This window comes from Tachypleus tridentatus, chromosome 7 (assembly GCF_004210375.1).
Source record: "Tachypleus tridentatus isolate NWPU-2018 chromosome 7, ASM421037v1, whole genome shotgun sequence".
Lineage (NCBI taxonomy): Eukaryota > Metazoa > Arthropoda > Merostomata > Xiphosura > Limulidae > Tachypleus > Tachypleus tridentatus.
The window spans coordinates 59,210,659-59,236,528 of NC_134831.1; the positions used below are offsets into that span (position 1 = coordinate 59,210,659).

General features: G+C 33.6%; 1 protein-coding gene across 1 annotated transcript in view; it reads left to right on the forward strand.

The window, feature by feature from the left end:
* Window positions 1-1,614: 1,614 nt before the first annotated feature.
* LOC143255755 (uncharacterized) overlaps window positions 1,615-25,870 on the forward strand; it is an 88,395-nt gene continuing 64,139 nt past the window's right edge. Inside the window, exon 1 of the mRNA XM_076511928.1 lies at window positions 1,615-4,058. Within this exon, the coding sequence (XP_076368043.1) occupies window positions 1,811-3,622 (1,812 nt within the window). The 5' untranslated portion in view covers window positions 1,615-1,810 and the 3' untranslated portion in view covers window positions 3,623-4,058. The remainder of the gene's footprint in view (window positions 4,059-25,870) is intronic.

Consider the following 25,870-nt stretch of genomic DNA (forward strand, 5'->3'; position numbering starts at 1 on the left):
TGGACTACTCTTTTACCAACGAATAGTGGGATTAACCGTCACATTATAACGCCCCCACGACTGAAAGGGCGAGCATGTTTGGCGCGATGGGGATGCGAACCCGCGACCCTCAGATTACGAGTCGCACGCCTTAACACGCTTGGCCATGCAGAGCCCGGCTGAAATGACAAGCATGTTTGGTATGACGAGGATTCGAACCCGCGACTCTCAGATTACGAGTCGAGCTCCTTAATCACTTGGACACGCCGGGCCATTTGGTTGTTGTTGTTTTTTCATTAGCTATAACCAACCTAATTCTGCATTCAAATCCTAAGAACACACTTTTAAACACAGTTTTAGGATTGAATAAGAAGTTTCCGTTTCTCAAGATTCCTTTTTTTATGGTCGATTTTTGCTTTCAGAAAGCTCCAAGGATAAAAATTCAGAAATGGTTAAATCGGAGAAACTCTTCGGGATTTGGCGTTTTACTCGAAAACAAATCAGTTTTAAAATCTGAAATAAAACACATTCGAAAAAAAAATAATAATCAACTTTAATAAAACTTATAAGCCTTTATAAGATGATTTACTTTGAGTTTTATTGTTTTCTCAAATAATAAATAGTTATTTAATTTTATTTATGATATGTTTATTTTGGGACACCCTGTATTAAATTGACACAACTTTTTTTCCTGTCTTTTAATATATTTTTATCAAATAGAATGTTACAAGAAATAAACGTAATCAAACTACCGTCTATTAAAACATTGTCTAAAAGAAAACTTTTATCAGATGCTTCAGCAGCTAGTTTTACAATGTCGTAAAATATTTTTAAAGTATTTTAATCAAAGCTTTAACAATAAGTTTTATAGTGTTTGTAAAATATTCTCGTAAAGTGCTCCTTTAGTTGATACTTTAACAATAAGTTTTACAGTACTATAAAATTTAAATGTCAAAGTAATTTGATTTTAAAATATAACATTATTTGACCAGCAGTGTTAAACCCTAAGCACTCTAGCAAACCTTCTGATGTCACAAGCGAAACTAAAATTGCGAAAAACCAAATAATTTTTAATAAGCACGTTTATGTCAAAAACAATAGATTTATGAGTGGGTGTCAATGATATTGTTAAGATGTAATGCACTATGTTCGTTAAGTTGCTGTATATACACATACAACACAAGTCCTTGTCAAATTTATCTAATTAATGGTCTACCTTTCCCTCAGTACCCTTATATATGGCACTAATTTAGAAACTAATAATTTCCGATTATAACAACGTCGAAAACTATAAGCACTAGGAATTGTTCCTATTTTCCTCTATGTCTTTATAAAATACTGTATCGACCAGCATTTTACACTTAGCGAAACAGATTGCAAGGTCTGAGAAGAAGTTGTACTCTGGGGTCTGATTCACAGTTTATAGACGCCATTTTTCATGTTCTCACTGCTCTTCTGTATAGCAAACAGCTGATCTGGTCATCTCCGCGTGGCTCTCTGTAGCTGTGTACGTGCTTCATTCTCGCCGTACACTGCAGATTTGAGGTTTCAACTTGCACGCATGCTCTCACTAAGCGAGCAAGTCTGACTGCAACGGTGTGTGAACACGGCGAGTCAGTCACTCTCGGGCGGGAGTATCTGGTCGAGCTCGTGCTACGAGATGACATGAATTGCGGAGTATGCTCTGACCGGTTGCCTCCACGTGAGAACCTCCATCATAACTGTACACGCCATTCAATCTTTTCTGTGAAGGTAAGGTAATGCTTGCCAGGGCTGCTTTCCAAGCTGCCCCTGGGCGAGCTCACTAAACCTACAACCCACAGTGGCGAGGATGAACAGCGCTGCAGTAATCGGACGTCAGCTACGTCAACATAACACCAACAGGATATCTGGGCCTGTTGTGCCCCCTACTCCATTAAACAGGACTCGAGCAAAGAATCAGTCTCACCAACCTCTTTACCCACTTCTCAATTATCCCCCTGGACAACAAGGTAAATCTTCCGAGGAAGAGAAGAAACCCAAGGGACTTGCTGCGTTAAAAAGCAAACTGTCTTGGGGGTGTTGTTGGAGGGCTGTTAAGTCCTTTAGTGGGGGAGTTTTGCTAATCATGGTGGGTATTGCCATGTCCGTCGTGGGATTCTATGCTGGCCCACTTTCCCTTCACGAGGAGCATCGAAGCAATGAGACAGTGAAAATAATTAATAAACAGCGTCAATTCCATTTGCACAACTTGACTTACGTAGGGCCCGCTATAATGGGAATTGGTGGCATTGTCTTAGTTGCTGCCTCTGTTATGTTTGAGAGTAAAGACACAAGTGCAAAAGTTGTCCCGTCTGACCAACGACCAGGCGACACTGAAGCTATGTTATCTGAATACGTGTTGGATGGACAGATTTCGTTAAAAGACTCTTCCACCATTACTACTCGATTCGGAAATTACTTAACTGTTCCAAACTCTTCTCCTTTCTTCCCTACACGAAAACAGTCGGTGATTTCTATTTTATCAGAACGAAAAATGTCTCACGTTCCTCAAGCACCTTCCAAGCCTCCAAGTCCTTTGAAAGTTCAGAAATGTCGGCCCACTCTTACCCTTCCTATGAAACCATGGCCACTTACACCCAGTATACAAAGTCCCCAAGTAGAAGATGAGTTTGTTCCATCTCCTCAAGATATTGAACTGCCTGATCCAGATGGTTGTGAAACCCCCATCCGCTGTTCTTTAGATTCAATGGATCTGGAGTTGTATGCCACAGACTGTCCTTTGACTGTAAGTGTCCAGTTGGAAACACAGTACTTGACGTCTCAGGAAAATGATGATCTTTTAGATAAAGAAGTGTCAGATTTAGATCAGTCAAGCTTTGATCACTTATCTGATTTAGATAAAGATGAAGCTAAAGAGCCACTTCTAAATAACAAACCATTTCCATCAAAAGGAGTAGAAGATCTCCTCTTAAGTACTAAATTAAAACTGTCAGAAGATCCTGGGCAAGCTTCAATAGGAGTTAAAATAAATTCATCTAAGAATTTGGAAGATAATTACTTAAGTAACAAAGAAAAAGGATCAGAGGATACAGAGGCTCAGTTTTTAGATACAGAGTCTTGGTCTTCCCAAGAATCAAAAAAAGGTCTCTTAGGTCTTCAGATGGCGTTATCCATAGATTTAGATAATCCTTACGTTTGTATTAATCCTCAGTCAGCAGGAATTTCAAATGATACTTTCGTACATCAAAGGCACAGTGTAAAAGGCTTTCCCAGTAACATGAGAGACGAACCTCCAGAACTTCTAGGAAATGATGAGGAGGAGGAGGAAAATGAAGATGAACAAGAAGAACAAATTCCTTTGATTAAGAATAATAAAATCGAAAGTATCTCATCGGGAGAACACAAAGGTCAAGCTCATCAGTTGGATGGCTTCATACAAATGGAAGACAGTACACCCATTGTGACTTCAAGGAAACCATTTTTATATTATCCTTCTTCCAATGATAACTTTGTGCAGATGAATGCAGGATCCAATCCTCAACAAGCTTTGACAGATTTCAAGGAAAAGGTTGTCGGCCCTATTTTTAAAATGGAAGACAGCTGTGCTGACAAGGTAAAACAGTCTCTAACAAATGGAAGGAAGTGTGGAATATCCAGTTAGCAATAACTCATTCCTTGTCTCTAAAAATCTCTTGAGAGCTTACGAATAGAGGAAAATAAGTATCCTCATCATCATCAAATTTACATAAGGATAACAAATAAAAGCTGCCATGGATCAGCATATTTATTATGTAACACGAGTAAAAGTCACGCTGCTTATTTCCCACTAAACCCTTTATGACTGACTCGAATGAGCAGGAGATGTTGTGCCTTGTGTGATGCTTCTAACCAGTGTCGTTTCCTGGTTGTATTTCGTCACATTTATCAGTATATGCTTGCTCATGCTTTTTGTCCTTGTAGTAGTCTCCTGATTCTCATTCTGAAGAAACTTAAACTTTTATATCTTGAACAGGTGACCAGAAATATATGAATGAACTACACAAGGAAATAACAGAAATCCATCTTGTTAATTCTACGAGAAAACTTGACTATGCCTGGTAAGTGAAACTAGACCATTTACATTTGAATTAATATGGTTTTGTATATTTTGATTTCGTAAAAAGTATTTTATTTCTATTTTAAATGTATACTCTTTAATATTAACTACATTCTTAGATATTTTTTTTATTTACATAATATTAAAAAAATGATTGGTAGATGTCGTTCCGAGAAAATAAGAGCAGATATGTTAAGTGGTAAGCGAAAATGAAATATAAAGTAAGCAATATAAATAACATAGAATTCTTATCATTCAGACAAAGTTTAATCAAGCAATAATTTGATTTGAAATATTACTAGTCGGAAGAATAAGTACTCCTTCCTTAAAGCTAACAAAATATTTTAAAAGAGCAAAATGAATCCAACACGTTAAAAAGCAAATAAAAATTAAAGATCTGATCATAAATAAAACAATGTATTCATTATAATTACCAACTTCGTACCGCATGAAATTATATTTATGACGGATGGAAGAAATGTTGATTCGTACAGAGGGCCTTCATTTGTAACTTCCCCACTGCCATTTGTTTCTTTATTTCCCAAAACTACGACTTAACACACCTTTGATTAATATTTTCGAATATGTTAGTTTTCTATAGCAAACGTTACCGAATGTTATTCACTTTCAGTGATAAAACAGTAACGTTGATAATACTGCACTTTCTCCTGTCATTCATGCTGTTTATCCAATGAAATGCATTTAGCCTATTTTTATTTTTCTCCCTCTATTGATCATATAAACATCTGTGAATCGTTTGATATTTAACACTTAAACTACTTCCTTCAAATGATTTTTCATTTTCATTCATCTTATAAATCTACTCCTATCGACACCTTTTTAATTACTTTGCAACTTACAAACTTGTTATCAGTTATTTTTCAATTTACCTGTGTTGGTTTTACTGTACCAATACACTCAGTACTGGTTTTCTTTGGGAATGACATAATATCCTTAATACCTGCTTGAGTCCAAAATCCAAATACGGTTCTTTGCTTTGCAGTTTCGTATAGTTATTTATTTGTTTTCAGACGTCGCTTATCTTCTAATAATTATAAGAACTATACGGAAGTACAGAAATATCCATACCAACGATCTTAAGATATTAAACACTTAAAAAGTATTTTACGAATTCATAGATAATGCGGATTCAACTTAGATAAATAATAAAGTCATTATGTAGATAAATATATGGCACTAAATTATCTATTAATATTAATTTTTACTACAAATCAATGAATTCAAAAGTTAAAGTTTGTTCGCTTGTCATTCTTATGATATTATACACTCTCAATTAGTCTGTTATGATAACACGTACTCCCACTTAGTCTGTTATGATATCATATACTCTAGCTAGTCTGTTATTATATCATATACTTCTAGTTCTGTTATGATATCATATACTTCTAGCTATTTAGTCTGTTATGACATCATAAACTCCTAGTTTATCCATTCTGCTAAGTTAGCTACATTATTTCTTAAGATATTTGTTTTAATTATGATCTGTATAGCTAAACCACTTTGACCAGACGTTAATGATAGCTTCTGTGACTCAATACAGCGAAGTAGAGCAATCGAGAAAAGTTTATCGTATATTCTGGATCTAAATCATTTGAATTTCAATTATAAAACCAGCCTTAAACAAAACATCGTTGTAGTGCTCATTAAATCAGATGTAACTATTTCTATGATACACAACTTGTTACAAGTTCAATATGTATTTTTACGTAGTTACAGTAATTTGAAAATGATTTATAATTCGGTGTAATATAGTTTTATTATATTAGTATGGGCTGTTCCTTAATATGACGTGTCTGAGGTATTTTCTGATATTTGCCAGTCAACTTAGACTCAAAACGTTCTAAAGATATTCTCAAACGACGACATTTATGGACTCATTTCTACGAACCTTACGCGTTTTGTGTTTCCTGTAGGAGTTGAAAAAAAATCACTGATTTTACAAAGACGTGACAGAATAACCCATATATCATCGATTCGTGTCTACAGAACTTGAATAAAGTGCATACTACTCTAGGCTAAAAGAATTATGTTGTATGTCTTTCGTACTATTGAAATAAGATTACAGCTAGACATTGTGATGTCGTCATTGGCACCACCCATCTAATCTCTCTTTACTTTGCCAAGAACTTACAAATTCCTAGAAAGAAACTTAAACGGACTGAAACTTTGGAGTTCCCATACATTTTAATTAAGTTTTGTAGAAAATATTTATACTTGTTCGCAGATTAAATTTCCTTGTATTTAATAATTTGTATCATTTCTCTTTAACCCTACTACTTTGTATGATTTATCTTTAACCCTACTACTTTGTATGATTTATCTTTAACCCTACTACTTTGTATAATTTATCTTTAACCCTACTGCTTTGTATGATTTATCTTTAACCCTACTGCTTTGTATCACTTATCTTTAACCCTACTACTTTGTATCATACATTTAATATTTTAATGATTTACACAATTTCCTTTCAATCATAATATTTGTTTTCTATTTTGTCCCATACAAATACATTTAATAAATCTATTACGTTATTGTAACTTACTAAAGGGTTTATTTTATAAATATATTCTCTGTAATTAGAGTTGTTGTTTCTCATTTTAATTTCCTTACCTCCGAACAGCATGTTTTATTTTGCTATCCTTCTGTTTATATATAAACTCTCATACATCTTTCTGTTCATACAAGATTTTTTTCACATCTTATTATACGTAAAAAACTTAGTATATATATGTATGTATGTATGTACATTCACTCACTTCTTCTATTGGTATGCACTTTCTTTCATGTCTTACTATTTGGTAAGTTCTTTCATCACATCCTACTGTTTGTACAGGATTTTCTTAAAATCTTATTGTTTGTACCAAACTTTTGTCACATCCTACTTAGTATATACATGTACATTCACTCACTTCTATTCGTATGTACTTTATCTCATGTTCTACTGTTTGGTTTGGTTTGTTTTGAATTTCCCGCAAAGCTACACGAGGTCTATCTGCGCTAGCCATCCCTAATTTAGCAATATAAGACTAGATAGAAGGCGGCTATTCATCACCATTCACTGCCAACTCTTGGGCTACTCTTTTACCAACAAATAGTGAGATTAACCATGAGATTATAATGCCCCCACGCTTGAAAGGTCGAGTATGTTTGGTGTTCCGGGGTAAGAATTTGCATTACATTTTACTGTTTGTGCGTTATTTCCACTTACATTTTAAAATGTGTACTCGACTTATCTCACGTGGTCTTATTTGTGTATTTTACTTTTATAACTTACTTGATTGCACATGGCATTCTTCAGGTAGTACTTATTATGTATCTCTATTCATTCTTTTGATGTGCGCTTTTTCTCGTATCGTGAATTTCTGTAGAACTTCCCTCACATTTCACAATTTCTGCACAATGATCTACACATCTTATTCCTTAAACATAAGTTCTCCAATATCTTATTTAGTATGTACTGCCACTCACAACTTTTTATTTGTGTGCGCTTTCCATTGCATCCAATTGTTTGCATAAATATTTCTTTACGTTTCACTGTTTTGCACTACTTTCTTTAATAATAATTATTATTTGGATAAAACATTCCTTTGTCACACTTTTACATAAATATTCATTGTATTCTCTTTTTTAGAGTATAGTTTCCTAAAATATTTATAGTTCAATATAAATCTTACACATCGTATATTTTGTGAATACTTTCCTTCACTCTTTCTATGTGACTCCTTCAATTTAAAATTAATGTATATTTCCTAAAGTTCATATGCACACTTAATGTTTCTGTGTGACTTCTACAATATCAAACTATATAAATTTCTTGATGTTTTTTGCGTAGTATACTCACATAATAATGCTTATACAATGGTTTTCTCACATCTTAGTTTGTATATGTGACTACTGTAATATTAAATTAATATATGTTTCTTAGCGTTCTTACGTAACGTTGTCACACACTTCTAATCGTATTTAATTATCCTCAGCTAATAATGTTCGTACGTAACTTCCCTCGCATCTTACCATTCCTCACTTGTATATTTCGACACACCTACCTTCACTTACTATTTTTTGGTATGTAATTTTCCTGACACATCTTACTGCTCGTATATAACTTCCCCCACATTTTATCTTTTCCTACGTCATAGTTTTTGTTTATTACCTCTCCCATATTTCACTGTTTTGTACGATGTTTATGCTCTGCTTTATGATGTAGACGCTATCTGTTTTATTCCCTACAACATCTGTGTTCATTCTTTTACACAAGCTCGTATTACTTCTTACTTGTATGCTATACGTTATTGCGCTTATAACATCCACTTTCACTGTTTAAGTAGCGATTTTCTTTTGAAGTCATTTCTTTTATAAGTGTGGTTTTATATGCGATATAAGGTAAGGTCACCTTAGCTACTACTTTGAGTACATACATAAGTAGAGTTTGGCATTACTTTGTTGTTAAAGATCTTGACAACCATCCTGCTTGTCGCGGGATCAAACCCCTGTCACCCCTCTGCTCTCCCTTTAAGCCGAGCGGTAGTTACAAAGTAACAGTCGATCCCACTATTCGTTGATAAAAATTAGTCCAAACATTTGCGGTGAGTGATGTTGACTAGTCATCTTCCATCTGGTCTATAATTTTAAACTGAAGGCGGCTGGTGCAGATATTATATATATAATAATGAGTATATATATATATTCATTCATTAAACATTTGGTCCGCTGTATAATTAGGTGTAATGTCATAATGTTATTCGCATACCTAAATTAATTTATGTTATTGTATGGAGGATATAAAAGGTCTCACAACTCCCATAAATTTCACTGTATTGTTCCTGTACTACTTTCCATCTATTACGTTCCTTCTCTGATGTTCACATTACTTACATTACACATTAGTATTTCAAGTGATTTTTTATTACATCACCTTATCCTGCTTAGAACATGTGGCTTTCTGACACGATGCTGTGGTTCTGTTGTTTTTTTCTAGATTGAGATACCATTTTATCTGTCGTTAAAACCTTCCATATGTCACTATTATCGTGAGAGTAAATACCGTGTAACTCTTTATTAACATGATTAAAGTTGGCTTCTCGAGATTCTAGTTTTGACTTTCTTCATAAAGTATTCATTATAGTTTTTGTTGTATACATATATATATTTGTATTATGTTCTAACATTTTTAAATATTTTTAATTGCCTTAAAATTTAAATGGTATTTACATAAATTGTTGTTAGATATTTCTTCTCGTAGGCTAAGGAAAGTACTAAAAAGATATAACGAAGATAAAGTTTCTAATATATAAGCGAAATTCTGTAGTTTATTTAGTGCTATATTGAATGGATAATTGAGAACTATTAACAAATGGATGATCTTATTATATTCGTTTGTTTATAATTGATTGTTAAAACTAGTTATATCAAACAACCTTTTTTATTGAGACAGACCAATCACTTGTATATTTGTTTAGAAAAAATGAAACTTTTAGCCTGTTTATATGATTGTTCATTTCCATACTGTCTTTCATATTTCCAAAATACATCATAAGTTCATGGCTCATTAACCAAGAGAATATATATGATATCTTAAATACACTAGTTTACGTTCTTACAACAGAAATAATTTAACTCAAATTGTAGTAATAACTGAGTCATTTGAAAAACACAGAATTAAACTTTTATAGCTGCTGAACGTGTGGATGATTTTCTCTTACGCCATTTTACGTTGATCTTAATCAAGTAACAATATTATTAAGAAATAATTTTGACATTAAAAGTTCATATTTAAAATGCACCATAACAGATTCATAGAAAATTCCTTATACACACCTGAAACAGGATTATAAAATTATTATGTTTTTGCAAAAATCACCTGATAAAGAATTATATATATTCATTTAATATTTAATAATTGTTTACATGCGAACAAAGGCTAGTCTAAGTTATTGAGTATTAATTACCTTTCACTATTTTTTTTTTATTATTATGTTAATTGAAGAAGCACTGATGGATTTATTCGGTCGTATTTACAATGTGATTGATGTAATCGTGACTAACGGTTAGGAAAAGCTACAACTACCAACGTTTATCACCCAAACAATTAATTTTAAACATTCAACCAAAATCTCTTTATCAAGTACACGGTGTATTTAATATACAATTGTAAAACAGTGTTGCATTGTATTATAGCGAAGAGAAAACATATTTTTATGAATCAAAAGTGAATATAAATTACCATGTTTCTTACAGCGAACAATGAATAATATCCTTTATCAATAACTTAAATATTATAAGTAATAATACATTCTGTAATTTTTAGAAATAAGTAGTCTAAGCTTTGTAAATGTAAATAACTATTACTTAAATTTTTTCCTAAGTAGTTATTTTAATGGATGTTTAAGTAGTTTAGGATAAAACAAAGGGGGATTCTCAATAACTGAGACTTGAAATTCTCTTAAACAGGATTAGAATAAATAAATCTATCGGAACTTTTTTCCCTTTTTATTAGCATGGGGCGCGTTCACTCGATTCGATTTTATTACTCAATAGGATCTCTACCAGCTTAATCTCAAATTGAAATTATTTTAGGCAGTGTTAGAGTAAATTAATCTATGAGATCTAGAGAATGGTCAAATACTTCAATCGAAAGGGTTCTACCTCCTTAATACAGTATTATAATTAGATTTTAAATTGGTCAAGAGATGACGGAGTTATGAGCTTAATATTTATTCTAGAAAAAAAAAAAAAGTCTAAGAGCCGTTCTCTGAGCCGATATGCCGCCGCTGAAAATAGAAGAATAATCAACTGACAGATTTTTTTATATTATTCGTTAATTTTCGTAAAAGGTTTAAGAAGTAAGTTCATATACATTATGGCAAAATCATAATCAAGAGGAGTCTGTGTGTAATAAGTAGATATATCAAACTGCGCACAAAGAACATTATTAAAAGACAGTATAGTTTTACCTCTAGACATTGATACACACGAGTCGCAAAACTTAATATTGGCAGGCAATCGTATACAAAAAACGAGAAGTCATTTGTTGTTACTAATTATTAAAACATTGAAAATAATCTAAATATGCTTAGACTCCAAAATTACTTACAGTAAATACAGTTTCAAATAAGGTGATAAAAATACTACAAGTAAGAAGTCGTTTATTGCCATTTCTAAGGCGTGTAAACACATGAAGCGATAAATTATATACAATCAAGTTTATAGAACACAATTTGTAATAAACTCTACATTAGACTGTTGTTAAGAGCTATACTATATAAAAGGGTATTGAAATCCGGGCTGGAGCAGTATAAATTCTCAGACACACGACTGTGCCACTGCACTAGACTGATAATCACATCAAATGTAAAAAAGTGTATGAATTTAAAGTTTAAGATAGACATTATATGAACGTTTACTTACAACGAATTTAATGCCAAGTTATTCATTTAAAAAACCCGAAAGTAGAACATAATTAATGATATTTAGATAGTCTTAAACATTTTGACAGCATAATGAGCAATAAGCTTTATGAACGCATCCACTGACATAATTTCAAGTTCCACTCGTACTTAGTTAATAAGATTCAAATCTCGACGTAAGATGTAACTGGTTTCCATGTTTGTTTGTTTTTAATTTTGCGCAAAGCTGCACGAGGGCTATCTGCGCTAGGAGTTCATAATTTAGTAAAGAAAGACTATAGGGAAAGTAGGTAGTCGTCACCACAAACCGTTACATCTTTTACCAACGAATAATGGAATTGATCATGAATTATAATGCCCAACAGCTGAAAGGGTGAACATGTTTGATGGAATGGGGATTCGAACCCGCGACCGTCAGATTACAGTGTAACTGGACTTGTGAAATTCGATGACATTTTGAAAACACGTTTTGTAGTAAATGCTAAATAAAAAAATTGTTAACAAGTATCCTCAAAAGAATTTTCGCCAAAAATATCGCCTTTCTTTTTAAAACAGGCGAGGCCTTGTTGTTGGCGTGTTGTGTATAGATCCAATAGTCCAAGATCTCTCTTCGTAATTTGAAATTATACGTGTGGTGTAAGAATAATGGTCAAAGAGCTGAAACTGGGAGCTGTTGATAAACTGCCTTCCCTCAAATTTAGGAAATGCGAGCGCAAATAATCATCTTGTTTGACTTTTCGCGAATATCCGAATCACACTTTGAAAGCTTTCTAGTTCTGATTTAGCAGTTTAGGATGTCACATTTTTAACATATCCATTATGGTAAAGCCTTTGTCCAATTATTACCTTCTTGTGACTCAAAATGATGTTGCCCATCCACATTACTTTAAAACACGTAAGATGTATATCACTTGGCGAAACATGAGGAGTTATTAGATTTACAGTCAAAAATCACCATTAGCAGCGTATTTATTTAATTATTTACGAAAATAGGACTTATTAGATTTACAGTCAAATATCGCCATTAACAGCCAAACTATTAAACTATTTATAAACTTTGGGTTTTTTGAAATAGAAAGTGAGCTGTTAAATATTAATTATACACTAAATTGACAAGTGTTTCATACTGTTCTCATCTATAGTCACTATATTGTTAAGCAAACCAACCTACAGAAGTTGCAATATTTGTTTTGTTTAATGGCGCTAGGATATATTAAGGTTTGGTTTGTTTTGAATTTCGCGCAAAGCTACACAAGTACTATTTGCGCTAGCCGTCCCTAATTTAGCATTGTAAGACTAGAGGGAAGGCAGTTAATCATCATCACCCACCGCCAACTGTTGGGCTACTCTTTTTCCAAAGAATAGTGGGATTGACCGCACATTATAACTCCCCCAGCCTGGCTGAAAGGTCGAGCATGTTTGGTGTGACGGGAATTCGAATCTGCGACCCTCGGATTACGAGTCGAGTGCCTTATCTACCTTGCCTTGCCAGGCCTAATATATATTTAGGTTTAGTATATGATGAAACTTGTATTTGTGTAGTTTTTAATGCATAGTAACGATCAGCAGTTTGATTGTATTACACATTAGACAAACAATAGGCAATGCTATCTATTTCTTATGTATCCAATAAAAAGAAAACAAATTCACAAAGACTATTGGATTTTATAAGAATAACAAAAAAAATTACCTTAGCTAGAAGTAGTGAAGGGCTTCATGAATACCCTATAATATGTGTAGATTTGATACTGCTGGTAAAACTGGTGGTTTTTGTATTGCTAAGCCTTTCCCAGGATTACTGCTTGAACGACATGCTTGTATACATTATTAATCTTGAGTTATTAATTTGATTAAAAATACATTAATTTTGTTTCCTTTGGTTCGGAGTAGTTTAATAATTTCACGGTATGATTACTTATCTTAGAAAAGAGCAACTCGTATCAGCGTAGTCAATGATCAGGTTTTAGCTGGCATTTTACAAGCTCGGTTGGCGTAATTTTCGTTTTCGTATATGGGACAGATTCTTGTCTCTCACAGTATGTAGGTGGAGCATCAAACCAACATTCAATTCACCAAGAAACGATATGTAATTTATATGGGTTTCCAAAAATAAATGTAACCCAATAAAGTGAATTGACAATAAGACATTAAACGTCACTGTTTGGCTGACGTTATGGTTTGTTTGTTTTTTTTTTTTAATTTCGCGCAAAGCTACTCGAAGGCTATCTGCGATAGCCGTCCCTAATTTAGCAGTGGAAGACTAGAGGAAGGAAGCTAGTCATCGCCACCCACCGCCAACTCTTGGGCGACTCTTTTACCAACGAATCGTGGAATTGACCGTCACTTTATAACACCCCCATAGCTGAAAAGGCGAGTATGTTTGGTGCGACGAAGATGCGAACCCGCTACCCTCAGATTACGAGTTGATCGCCTTAACGCGCCTGGCCATGCCAAACCCGCTGATATTAACTGACTGGATGTAAAGAGCAGTGGTGTTATTAATTAAATGGAAAATGAAGGGTTAATTGAAGTATCATATTTATCGGTGAAGTAAAGTGAGGTGATTTTATTAACCTTAGGATTATCTACGGTAACCCAACGGTTTTTTTTCAACATATTTAAACTAGTTATGCACCATATAACAAAAACATCATCAGTGGTACAATAAATTATTAAAAATTAGTGGTTTTACACAATTTTTGTTCAATTCTTTGCACGTATTGCACCATCATGTAAAAACAAAATATTACATATTGCAATGTAAGATGTAAAACCCACCAGTAGTGAATGACACAAAACCAGGTTTAGAACTTTGAGAGTCGATTGGTTAAACATGAAATGAAGGTTACATGTATGGTTTCAAATTTTTTAACCAATCTCTACCCCACTATTTGTTGGTAAAAAGAGTAGCCCAAGAGTTGGCGGTGGGTGGTGATGACTAGCTGCTTTCCCTCTCGTCTTACACTGCTAAATTAGGGACGGCTAGCGCAGATAGTCTTCGTGTAGCTTTGCGTGAAATTCAAAACAAACTAAAAACAATCTCTACTACAAGCATAGCTACGTTACAGAATGCTAATACCTCTAGAAACTGGTAAACAAATGCGTATTAAACATGTAAATATATTACACGCTACGATGTAATATTTATTTTTTAACGATACGTTACCTAAGGTCTTCTAGTATATAACATGGTACAGTGAGGTAATTATTTTTCTTATTATACTTTACGTTAGCTAATGCCTACTAATGTATTAACAAGCTACAATTACTATGTACTTTTTCTATACGTTTTCTTACCTGATGTCTGCGAATATATCAGAAGCTACAATGTGGTATAGTTGTTTCTTATTTATATACTGTACACAACCAAACGTGTGCTTCTATATAACAAGCTACAGTAGTATTCACATTGCTTTCTATACTTTGCACTATCTCGTGTGTGCCATTATATTACCAGCTACAGTAATATTTATTTCTCTTTTTATACGTTAAGTTATTAATGTTTAAGTTAGCACAAGTTACAGTACATTATAAACTATTTGTGTCTATAATTATATCACCAAATATTTAACATATTGGAAGACAGTGTATTGTTATATTCATTTTGTCATTCTATACCTTGAGTGTCCTAATGTCGGCTAACATTTTACATATAACAGTGTAATACGTATGTTTTGTTTCGTTACATTACATTATTTAATATCTTATAATACATAACGAGGTAAAGTTTGGTAATTATTTTTCTTTGTTTTTGTTACGTTACCTAATTTCTGCTAAGTTATTACAGGCTGCAGTTGTTGTCTTTCTCTACCTTACGTTAACTAATTTCTATTAATTTATTACACGTTATGCGTACTATTTAATTTGTCTTTCTTTACGCTACGTTACTAATGTCTACTTAATATGTTGTAAGATATAATGTGGTATGTTACTTTTTGTTTCTACTCCTCATGTTTCGTAACGACTGCTAACATATAACAAGATATACTGCAGTGTATATGTTTTTCATTACGTTATCTCATACCTTCTAATACATTACAAGACACATTGTGATAATTATATTTCTTTACGTAACTCAGTCTTTCCTAATGTTTTACTAGTTATAGTGTAGCGTTTATTTTTCTTTCCATGCAAATGTATTAGAAGATATGGTGCATTATATATTTTTTCTTCCATTACACTGCGTTACTTAATGTCTACTACGTATCTCAGAACAGCTGGTATGGGTATTAACACCTACTAATAAATAGAGAACAACGTTTCGACCTTCTTAGGTCATCTTCAGGCTAAAAACCTTGTTAATACCCATACCAGCCGTTCTGAGATACATTTTTATTTCAAGTGGGTTTCTCGTCATCAAGAATTAATGTCTACTAATATATTAAAATCTACAATGTTGTAAATATTTCTCTTTTTATGCGTTACGTTACCTAACTTTTCAATTCAGTACAAGTTACAATATAGTAAATATTTTGTTTCTGTACTTACGTTATCTGATCTACGTTAATATATTACAATTTACAGTATGGTTACACCTATTTTCCCTTTCTTTGCGTTATGCTAGCTAATTTCTACTCATTTATTATAAGCTACAAATGTTATTTTTATTTGTCTACCTTATGTTACCTACTAGATATTTTAAAAGCTACCGCATTTTTTTTCTATACGTTATCTAGTGTTTCTTTATTTATCCCTAGTTTCAGTGTAGCGTTAAAGTAAAAGTAGCAAACATTAGGTCACATAAGTAGATGAAAAAACATATTACATTAGCTTGTAATAGATTAGAACCCACTAGGTAACATAAATTACAGAAAGAACAAAAAATGAAACACTGTGTTTTGTAAATATCAGGAGATATCAGGTATAATATATTATAAAACACACTGTGTTTCATTTCTTTGTAGGCCCGGGATAGCCAAGCGTGTTAAGGCGTGCGACTCGTTATCTGAGGGTCGCGGATTCGCATTTCCGTGGCGTCAAACATACTCGCCCTTCCAGCCGGGAGGGCGTTATAATGTTATGATCAATGCCACTATTCGTTGGTAAAAGAGTAGCCCAAGAGTTGGCGGTGGGTGGTGATGACTAGCTGCCTTCCCTTTAGTCTTACACTGCTAAATTAGGGACGGCTAGCACAGATAGCCCTCGTGTAGCTTTGTGCGAAATTCAAAAACAAACAATCATTTCTTTGTTCTTTCATCCATTTATGTGACCTAACGTTTGCTACAATCTGCTATATTTATCTTTCTACACCTCAGGCTTCTTTACAAGTGTTAACATATTTCAAGCTCCACTTTAGCATGTATTTTTTCTTTCATTACGTTGCGTTACCTAATTTTTAATGTCGTGTGGTACGTTTATTTTTTTATCTGTATATCGTATGTTATCTAATGTCTACTAAATGTATCACAAGCTACAGAATAGTATATATATATTTTTCTTTTATTATGTTACTTGATCTGTCTGCTACTATATTACCAGCTACAATACATTGTGTTTTTTTCTATTTCTCATGTCACCTAATGTTATACAAGATACAGTGTAGCGCATCTATTTTTTTGTTTTTTTCATTATGTTACGTTGCTTGGTTTTAGCTAGTATATTACAAGTTACCGTGAGGTATGCTAATTTTATTTTTATTTTTTATGTCACCTAATGTCTGTTAGTAGATTACAAGGTAGTAATATAGTAGTTATCATAATTACAGCAGTTCTTCTTGTAAAAATGGATTAGATGTAAAATATTTTAATAAATTAAAATCTCAAATACGCTGCAAATAGCGCGTAAACAAACATTTATATGTACTTTACACACAATGTCAGAAAAGTAAAAGTTAAAAAACGCACAAATTTGACAATATGACTATCTGACTGACTGAATAACATTGTTGGGAAGGCATAGCTCTCCTTCTTCACCTTATGCAAATCTAAATGTATATAATTGAATTACACTATCTCAACTAAAGGTGTTTTTTCTCTTAATTTTACTTTATAATTTTGGTAATAACAGTAACCATTTTACAACGATACTAAGGAGCTAACAATGCACTAGTAGTCATATTCTATTATTACGAGCACACTCTGTAAGTTGCCAAGTAACGACCCGTCTTCATATCATGTGTGGGTTCAGGATTACTTATGCTCACGCGCTTCGTGATCAACTTGCAACTATCAGCTAAATAAAAGAAAATCAAAAAAACATGGACAATGTAGGTTCTAACTATAATATAATATTTGAAAACAAAGTTCTCAGTTCTATACATCTCATGGTTCTTTATTGGACAAAGAAATTCAGTCTTAGGTCGGTGCCTAAGACATGAATTTCTTACTTGAGGATAAACACTGTCACTGCCGAAGCCTGACACAGCTTTGCTCGAGCACTCTGAACTAGAAAAAGGAAAGATATGTCGTATAATTTACCTTTGCATTGTTTTCTAACTGAGTGTGACCTTTTAGCGTATAAGGTTGTACTTGAAACAGTGCGATTGTTAAAATGCCTTTCAAGGAAACAAACAGAGAAAAAGAAGGAAACGTTATGTTGATTACTTTGAAAAACTTTGTCCTAGGAAAGAGAACATTACTGCAAGAATAGAGATAAGATTAGAAGCAGTAACGGTAAATACGTGAAACAAGCCTTAGCCATTAATCCAACCAAAGAAAAGTCAGCCACCCTTCCTGAGATGAAAAAATAAACACTATTGCAAAGATATCAGTAAAAGCTGATATAGTTCTATAGGGATAGTTCTAAGAAAAGCTAAGAGAAGGCTTAAAGCCCAGCCACTTTTGAGATTTTGTATTAAAAAACTTTGAGACAAATGTAAAAACATTTTAAGTAAAAAATCAGGAAGTAGGAATGGAAGTACTAAAAAGTAAGGAAATAAAATAGGAAGAGGTGGGGTCTCATTACAACACTTGGTGTTTTTTGACTTGGTACAACCTTAAAATGGGTGTGGCTATCATTCCACTCATTCTCATTGGAAATATTTTTGGTTGTCTCCTTTGATGGTCGTTGGCAAGGTTACAGGATTACAACGCTAAAATTTAAGGTCTGTTCCCCGCGATAGACAGAGTCTGTTACGTTGCTTTACGCTTGAAAAACAGACTAACAATATGCATACATCAGTAAAAGTAAGCAGGCGTATTATTTGGCTAGAAGATGATGTTTCTAGGTTTATTTCTCAATTAAATTAGCTAGATTCCTAAATAAGAATGTATTAACGATATATACAAGTCAACAGCTGTATACGAATGTTTTGTTAATTAGCTGGAAAGTAATGGTTCGAAAGGAATAGTTTACACCAGAATGAAAGGTCTGAAGAATTGTGTCTTAAAAGAAAAAAAAACACAGTAGGGTTTTGAAGATTATAGTGTCTGTGTTATATTAAGGTTTTGTCGCACATTCTTTTCTCCTTTGAAAGTACTCTGGTCTTGACAGTTTCTTGGTGTTGGGTCAGCCTTCGCTGCGGTACGGTACCGCCTAACACTTGTCTGAATAGATGTGAGACCTGCGAGACCACATGCAGGCAGAACAACATCGCATCTTTAAATGAGATGTCGAGAGACAGCGTCCAATGGTTGTCTATTTCTCAGTTATCTTGCTCAGTCACAGAAAACGTTTTCAAATAAAAACATCTAAAAATTACACATTGCAAAGTTATGTCTTTTGTTGCTACAACAGATGTAATCATGATCATAAAACAGGTTTCAAATGAGTTGTATAATCTGAAAATTTATAACAAGTTAATTTTGTGTACGAATTTAAGTATTATATTTGTTCTAATAGAAAATAAGGTAAGAACTCCATTTAAAAGCTACAAACCTATTAGGAGACTACAGAGATAAGAATAAGCAATATTAAAACTTGACAAAAATAATTACGAGATATGCTGTAAGTTCACTAATTTGCATAATTTATAATCACCTTATAATTTCTGAAACTATTTACCATATTTCAAGACTTCAAGATCTTGATATGAATGTAGAACGCAAATAATTAATATACAACGGCCCAGCATGGCCAGGTGGTTAAGGCACTTGACTTATAATCTGAGGGTCACGGGTTCGAATCCCACTCACACCAAACATGCTCGCCTTTTTAGCCTTGGAAGCGTTATAATGTGACAGTCAGTCCCACTATTCGTTGGTAAAAGAGTAGCCCAAGGGTTGGCAGTAGGTGGTGATGACAAGCTGTCTTCCTTCGAGTCTTACATTGTTAAATTAGGAACAGTGAGCCCGGTTTGACCTCGTGTACCGTTGCGCGAAAATAAAAACAAACGAATAAACAAATTTTTTTCTCGTTTTCAAACAACTTTTGTTTTATGATTTGACATTTTTTATCTTTTTTTTTTGGCGGAGGGTAATCAATATGCTTATTTCTTGGAGAATGTGCTGTGTGGTGAGATTATGTTTTCTTCGGAAAAGCTCCCAAGGATGTTGTTGTTGTTTTGAAGTTAAAGACAAAGCTACACAATGGACTACCTGGGCTTTGCCCGTCACGGATATCGAAACCCAGATTTTAGCGTTGTAAGTTCACAGACATACAGCTGTGCAACTAGGGGGCGTCCCAAAGGATCAAACGTTTGTGCGAACTAGAACTTATTAAAGGTTGTTTTCTTATATGGAAGTAAGAACCCACCTGTCTGTTTTTATTTTAAGCATAATAAAATTTTTATGTTTTCTGTCAGAGATATCAAAACCCGACCACAAATTGACTCTCAAAACAACACCTCTAAATGACACTTTAAATCATAAATATAACTTGGTAGTACGAAGCTGCTGACTTACTTCATTTATTGTCATTAACTAACCTGTATACTAACATCACTAACAATAAGCATAGCTTAGGAAGACATAAAAATCTTACTTTTAAAACCGGCATTAGAAATTGTGAGAAAAACAAATGGCGACCATGTAGTACTTACACTACCCTTCTCGTTGTTCATGAATGTTTTTTGCGCATTTATAACGAACTATTATTTCTTGCACGAATAAATGATTAACCTTAAAGCTAGCTTCTGTCTTAAATACTGGTTTTTCTTTCACTATAAAACGGTATAATTTGTCTCTATAGGAAGTAGAATGACATAAAGCATTCCATGCTGTCTCAAATTTAAAAATTAAACTGACTTTATATTCTCTGTGTCCTAGTTTCCTTAAATCTTTAAGACTTCGGAATAAATTGAAACGACGTTGATTAAATAAAAACGGAAAACATTGACGGCAAGATAAAATGAAGAAAAACCCAAGCGTCGAGCAAGATTTTAAATCCTTCATTAAATCACAAAATCATTTATAAGGTTCTTAACTGGAATGCCTTAACTATAAGCACGAAGTTCTCATTTGTATATATTTTTTTGTAAAAAACAAAGAGTAAAATCAGCTAGAAAACCAATCAGAAAAAATACCAATCATATAAAGTTAATTATACTTCAATGTAAGAATTATTGAAAACGCCAAATAAACATTTTTCTCTGCAAAACAATGTTATATAGAAATACGTAATAAAATATGATAATTACTTAATTGTGCTTTTTCGGCTCTTTGATATCATTGAAAATTAATTCAAGGTTTCTCACGACATCGAAATACCAATAATCACATTCGTGTAATGCATGTTAAACTGTTTACTTTTCCATTTGATTCCCATAATATTCGTATTTATTTAAGCTACAAATATATCTTAAAGTTATCAAAGACACCAAGTGTATCTCATTAAAGCTCTGTCAATGCGTGGGAAACTCCATATGTATGTGCAACTGTTGGTAAAACGTTAAACTTGAGGTAAAACGTAATCAATATTGAAACAAATGTGCGTCAGTAAAATATAGGGTAAAAGTTAGAAACCCACTTAGCTGTATGCTGTTAGAATTTTAACACCTCAATTAAAATTTTGTGTAAGCACGTTTATTTCATCATCAAATGAAACGACTTCGGTATATAGTATTAAAAATGTGCGATTACAAAAAAAAATCGCCTAATATTTGTTATAAAAATAATTTTAAACTGTAAATGTTGTTATATATGTTTTTTCTAACATTTTTTCTTAACTTGTCTATTACATATTTTGGCCCGGCATGGCCAAGTGTGTTAAGACGTTCGACTCGTAATCCGAGGGTCGCGGGTTCGAATCCCGATCGCACCAAACATGCTCGCCCTTCCAGCCATGTGGGCGTTATAATGTGACGGTTAATCCAACTATTCGTTGGTAAAAGAGTAGCCCAAGAGTTGGCGGTGGGTAGTGATGACTAGCTGCCTTACCTCTAGTCTTACACTGCTAAATTAGGGACGGCTAGTGCAGATAGCCATTGAGTAGCTTTGCCCGAAATTCAAAAATTCAAAAGAAACTACTACATATTTCAAATTACAGATACGTAAAAATTAAGTTTAAGGTTTCTCTTTTGCTTCCTATCATATCATAAACTGTTAAATTGGTCAAAGTTTACTTGAAACGCTACATATAAAAACAAAAAAGAATTACAATTGCAATTTTTAGCGTCTGAATCTGGTTAAGCCTATTCCAGCCAATCAACCGTCCTTACACGTTTTAGTATAAATCAGATTTGGCTACATATTTTCTTTTTTTACATTGATCTTAAACTTGTTCCTCACGGTTTTCAAACGCAGATATATGCAAATTATGCCTATTGTATTACAATAGAAATTACACATTTTTTATTTAGAATCAAACCATTAATCATAATTATTTTTATTCCGTGCAGTTTTGCGGTTTAAAAATATTATATGTTATTGGAAGGACTTATCCAGATTAAATAAAACTATCGCTAGAATCAGTAAAGAGTGCGTGTGCAAATATCTGGAGTAGATTGAACCTTTTTTTGGTTGTATTTTTGTTCAGGAATTTGCAGCAAAATTCAATAAGAAATATTTCTACATTACTTTCTGTAATTTTAAACTATAAGACTAGAGGAAAGCGTCTAGTTTATGACACCCAGAGACGATTGTTGGGCTAATTCTTATCTGACTGGGCCAGGCATGGCTAAGTGGGTTAAGGCGTTCGACTCGTAATCTGAGGGTCGAGGGTTCGAATCCCGGTCGCACCAAACATGCTCGCCCTTTCAGCCGTGAGGGCGTTATAAAGTTGCGGTCAATCCCACTATTCGTTGGTAAAAGAGTAGCCCAAGAGTGGGTGGTGATGGCTAGCTGCCTTCCCTTCCTTACGCGAAATTCAACAAACAAAAAAACAAACTTACCTGACTGAATAGTGGAACTGACAGTCACCAATATAGAACATCAAGGCATGAAAGTAAAAAAACATATGTTGTGGAAACAGAGTGTGAACCATTAATCCTCAGATTCATAGTTTTATCAGATTGACCAGTGGGTCAAGCCGACAGCGTTTTTAGAATGGTTAAAGTATTGTTTGTTTATTTGTTTTTTGAATTTCGCACAAATCTACTCGAGGGCTATCTGTGCTAGCCGTCCCTAATTTAGTAGTGTAAGACTAGAGAGAAGGCTACTAGTCATCACCACCCACCGCCAACTCTTGGGCTACTCTTTTACCAACGAATAGTGAGATTGACCTCACATTATAACGCCACCATGGCTGAAAGGGCAAGCATGTTTGGCGCGACGAGGATGCGAACCCGCAACCCTCAGATTACGAGTCGCACGCCTTAACACGCTTGACCATGCCGGGCCCGTGGTTAAAGTAATTATAATGTTTTGTATATCACAAACGACATTATTATATGACTGACGAGGCACAGCAACAAAGTCATGTTTGATTCCTTATTCAAAAATATTCTCATATGATACAATGACTTTTAAAATCTATAATTTCCCTCTTAAGACGCTTGGAAGAGCCGAGGTTCGAATCTTTGTCCCATCAAATATGCTCACTCTTTTAGCTTGGCAAGTTTTTAATGTAACTGTTAATCGTTGGTAAAAGAGTAGCTCAAGAGTTGGTGGTATGTGATGACCAGCTGCCTTCGCTCTAGCCTTATGGTACTAAATTAGGGACGACTAACGCAGATAGCCCTCGCGTAGCTTTGCAAAAAATTCAAAATAAACCAAACTCTCTTAAGCCAAGAAGTTAGCAAGAAGAATATTCTGGTATTCGAAGATATCATTTTTATTTTACAGCTATTATCATTACACATTTTAGTCTTTAATTTACAATATATGACTCAAGCCACGCTTAGAATATAGACTTAATTTAAAAACTTAGGCCTTTCTTCTTCATTATAGTATATGTTATAAAACTAAAAACCAACTCATACGTTAGTAATTTAATTTTTTTCGTATACGTGATTCAGGTAAGTCATAATGGCGTACTTAGTAAATGACTAATAATTTCACTTTACAGTTGGCTGAATAGGTTCGTAGTGTTTACATGGACGCTAGAAACCTGTGTAAAATACTTACCAAAAAGTTTCACTGAAAATAGTATAACTCACGATTTTACTCTAAGTTTCCAATACAGTTATGCTGTTGGTAATCATTAATTTGATATATTTTAAGTTTCGTGATTGCGATACTATATATCATTAACAATTAGTTTTAATAAGAAACCATCCATTGAGGATAAACTAAGAAACCAGATAATCTTGGGAAGGCAGAAGTTCCTTTATATTTTTGTAACTATGAGGAAAATTTTTACATCAGCACACGAACCAAATAGTGATTTCATAACGATAATTTGTAACCTCCCAACAGTTCAAATTCTAATAGAAAATATTAATTTTATATCATCCCTTTAATCTCACAAAACTGAAGTAGATATGGATTAGACGTCTGGTAATCTACTTGAAGAAGATATGAACACAACTAATGTATTGCGTGGCAGGGAGGAACAGGAGAGCTTTCAGATTAAAGAGGCGGACAAGAGCTGAACGTGGTAGCACAACGATAAGTTACAGATACGCCCTCTAGAGGAGAAAAAGATAAATCAGAGTTATAGTTTCCAGAGTAAAACAACACTGTGTCTGTAATAAAATGTTGTTAATGATATACGAAATGATATATTCAACTTTGTGTAAATAGGTTTGTAACATAAGGAGAAACTTCCTCAAAGAGTTATTATATTCCTCAGTAGCACAGTGGTATGTCTGCGGACTCACAAACTGCGTTTCAATACCCGTAGGGGATAGAGCATAGATAGCTCAAAGTGTAGTTTGTTTACTTACAAAAAAAACTGGTCATACTAAAATTAATGTACATTAATTTTATGTAAGTAATACAACTGTAAACGGAGAAGAAAAATTTAACACGCCATAACAAAATGTGAAAAGACTTAAAGCCATTTCGTGCTGGAGTTTTGTTGTTGTTTTTTTTTTAATTTTCTACATATTACTCTGCGCATGCATTTTCTGCTTGCTAAACCAGTAGTAATAAGAAACTTTAACTTCTAGATATGCCCTATTTCAGATAATGTTCTACATAATCTATAACTTAAAAACTGAAACAACTTTTTAACTTAACAAACCACTATTTACAAAGCACGTCTTAAAAATTTTATTCTAAACGCTGACATCGGCCCGACATGGCAAAGCGCGTAAGGCGTGCAACTCGTAATCCGATGGTCGCGGGTTCGCGCCTGCGTCGCGCCAAACATGCTCGCCCTCCCAGCCGTGGAGGCGTTATAATGTGACGGTCAATCCCATTATTCGTTGGTAAAAGAGTAGCCCAAGAATTGGCGGTGGGTGGTGATGACTAGCTACCTTCCCTCTAGTCTAACACTACTAAATTAGGGACGGCTCGGTGCAGTGGGCTAACAACCTACTCACTTAAATACCTGTTGAAGAATCCGCAAGCGATTGCGGCCCTATGTTCCTTGATGGAATCGAGTGGTGAATGAATGAATGAAACGCTGACATACTGCATAATATTATTTATTTAAAACATAAGTATTATAATATTGTTTAAAGTGAAACAATAAAGAAATATTAATTAATATATTGTGTGGGAATTGATATTTTATGAACTAGGTGTTCAAATCATTCTCAGGTGCTTATATTTGTAAATCATTTATATATATATTAGAATCTTGTAAAATGTGTAAATACTTAACTATTTATTATTTATTTGTATGTTGTTGCACGATTCCTTTTTGGCTCAGAAGTAAAACTGATGACTTATAACGCTTCATTCGGGGTTCGATCCTGTGGTAGATAGAACTCATTCAACCCATTATGCAATATTGAGTTGAAACACACGAACTCATATGTATATCCTAATATCTGGAAGTGTAATTTTAATATTGGCTTCTGATATTTGTATTTTTGATACTTTTATATCCTAGAAATTTTTGCATATAAGAACTGGATTTTTTATTTGCTACTGAAGTATGATTTCATGTCACTGTAAGTTTCTAAGGCAAGATAGCTCACATAAATTACCGAGAAACGTATTATAACTTACTATTTTTATTT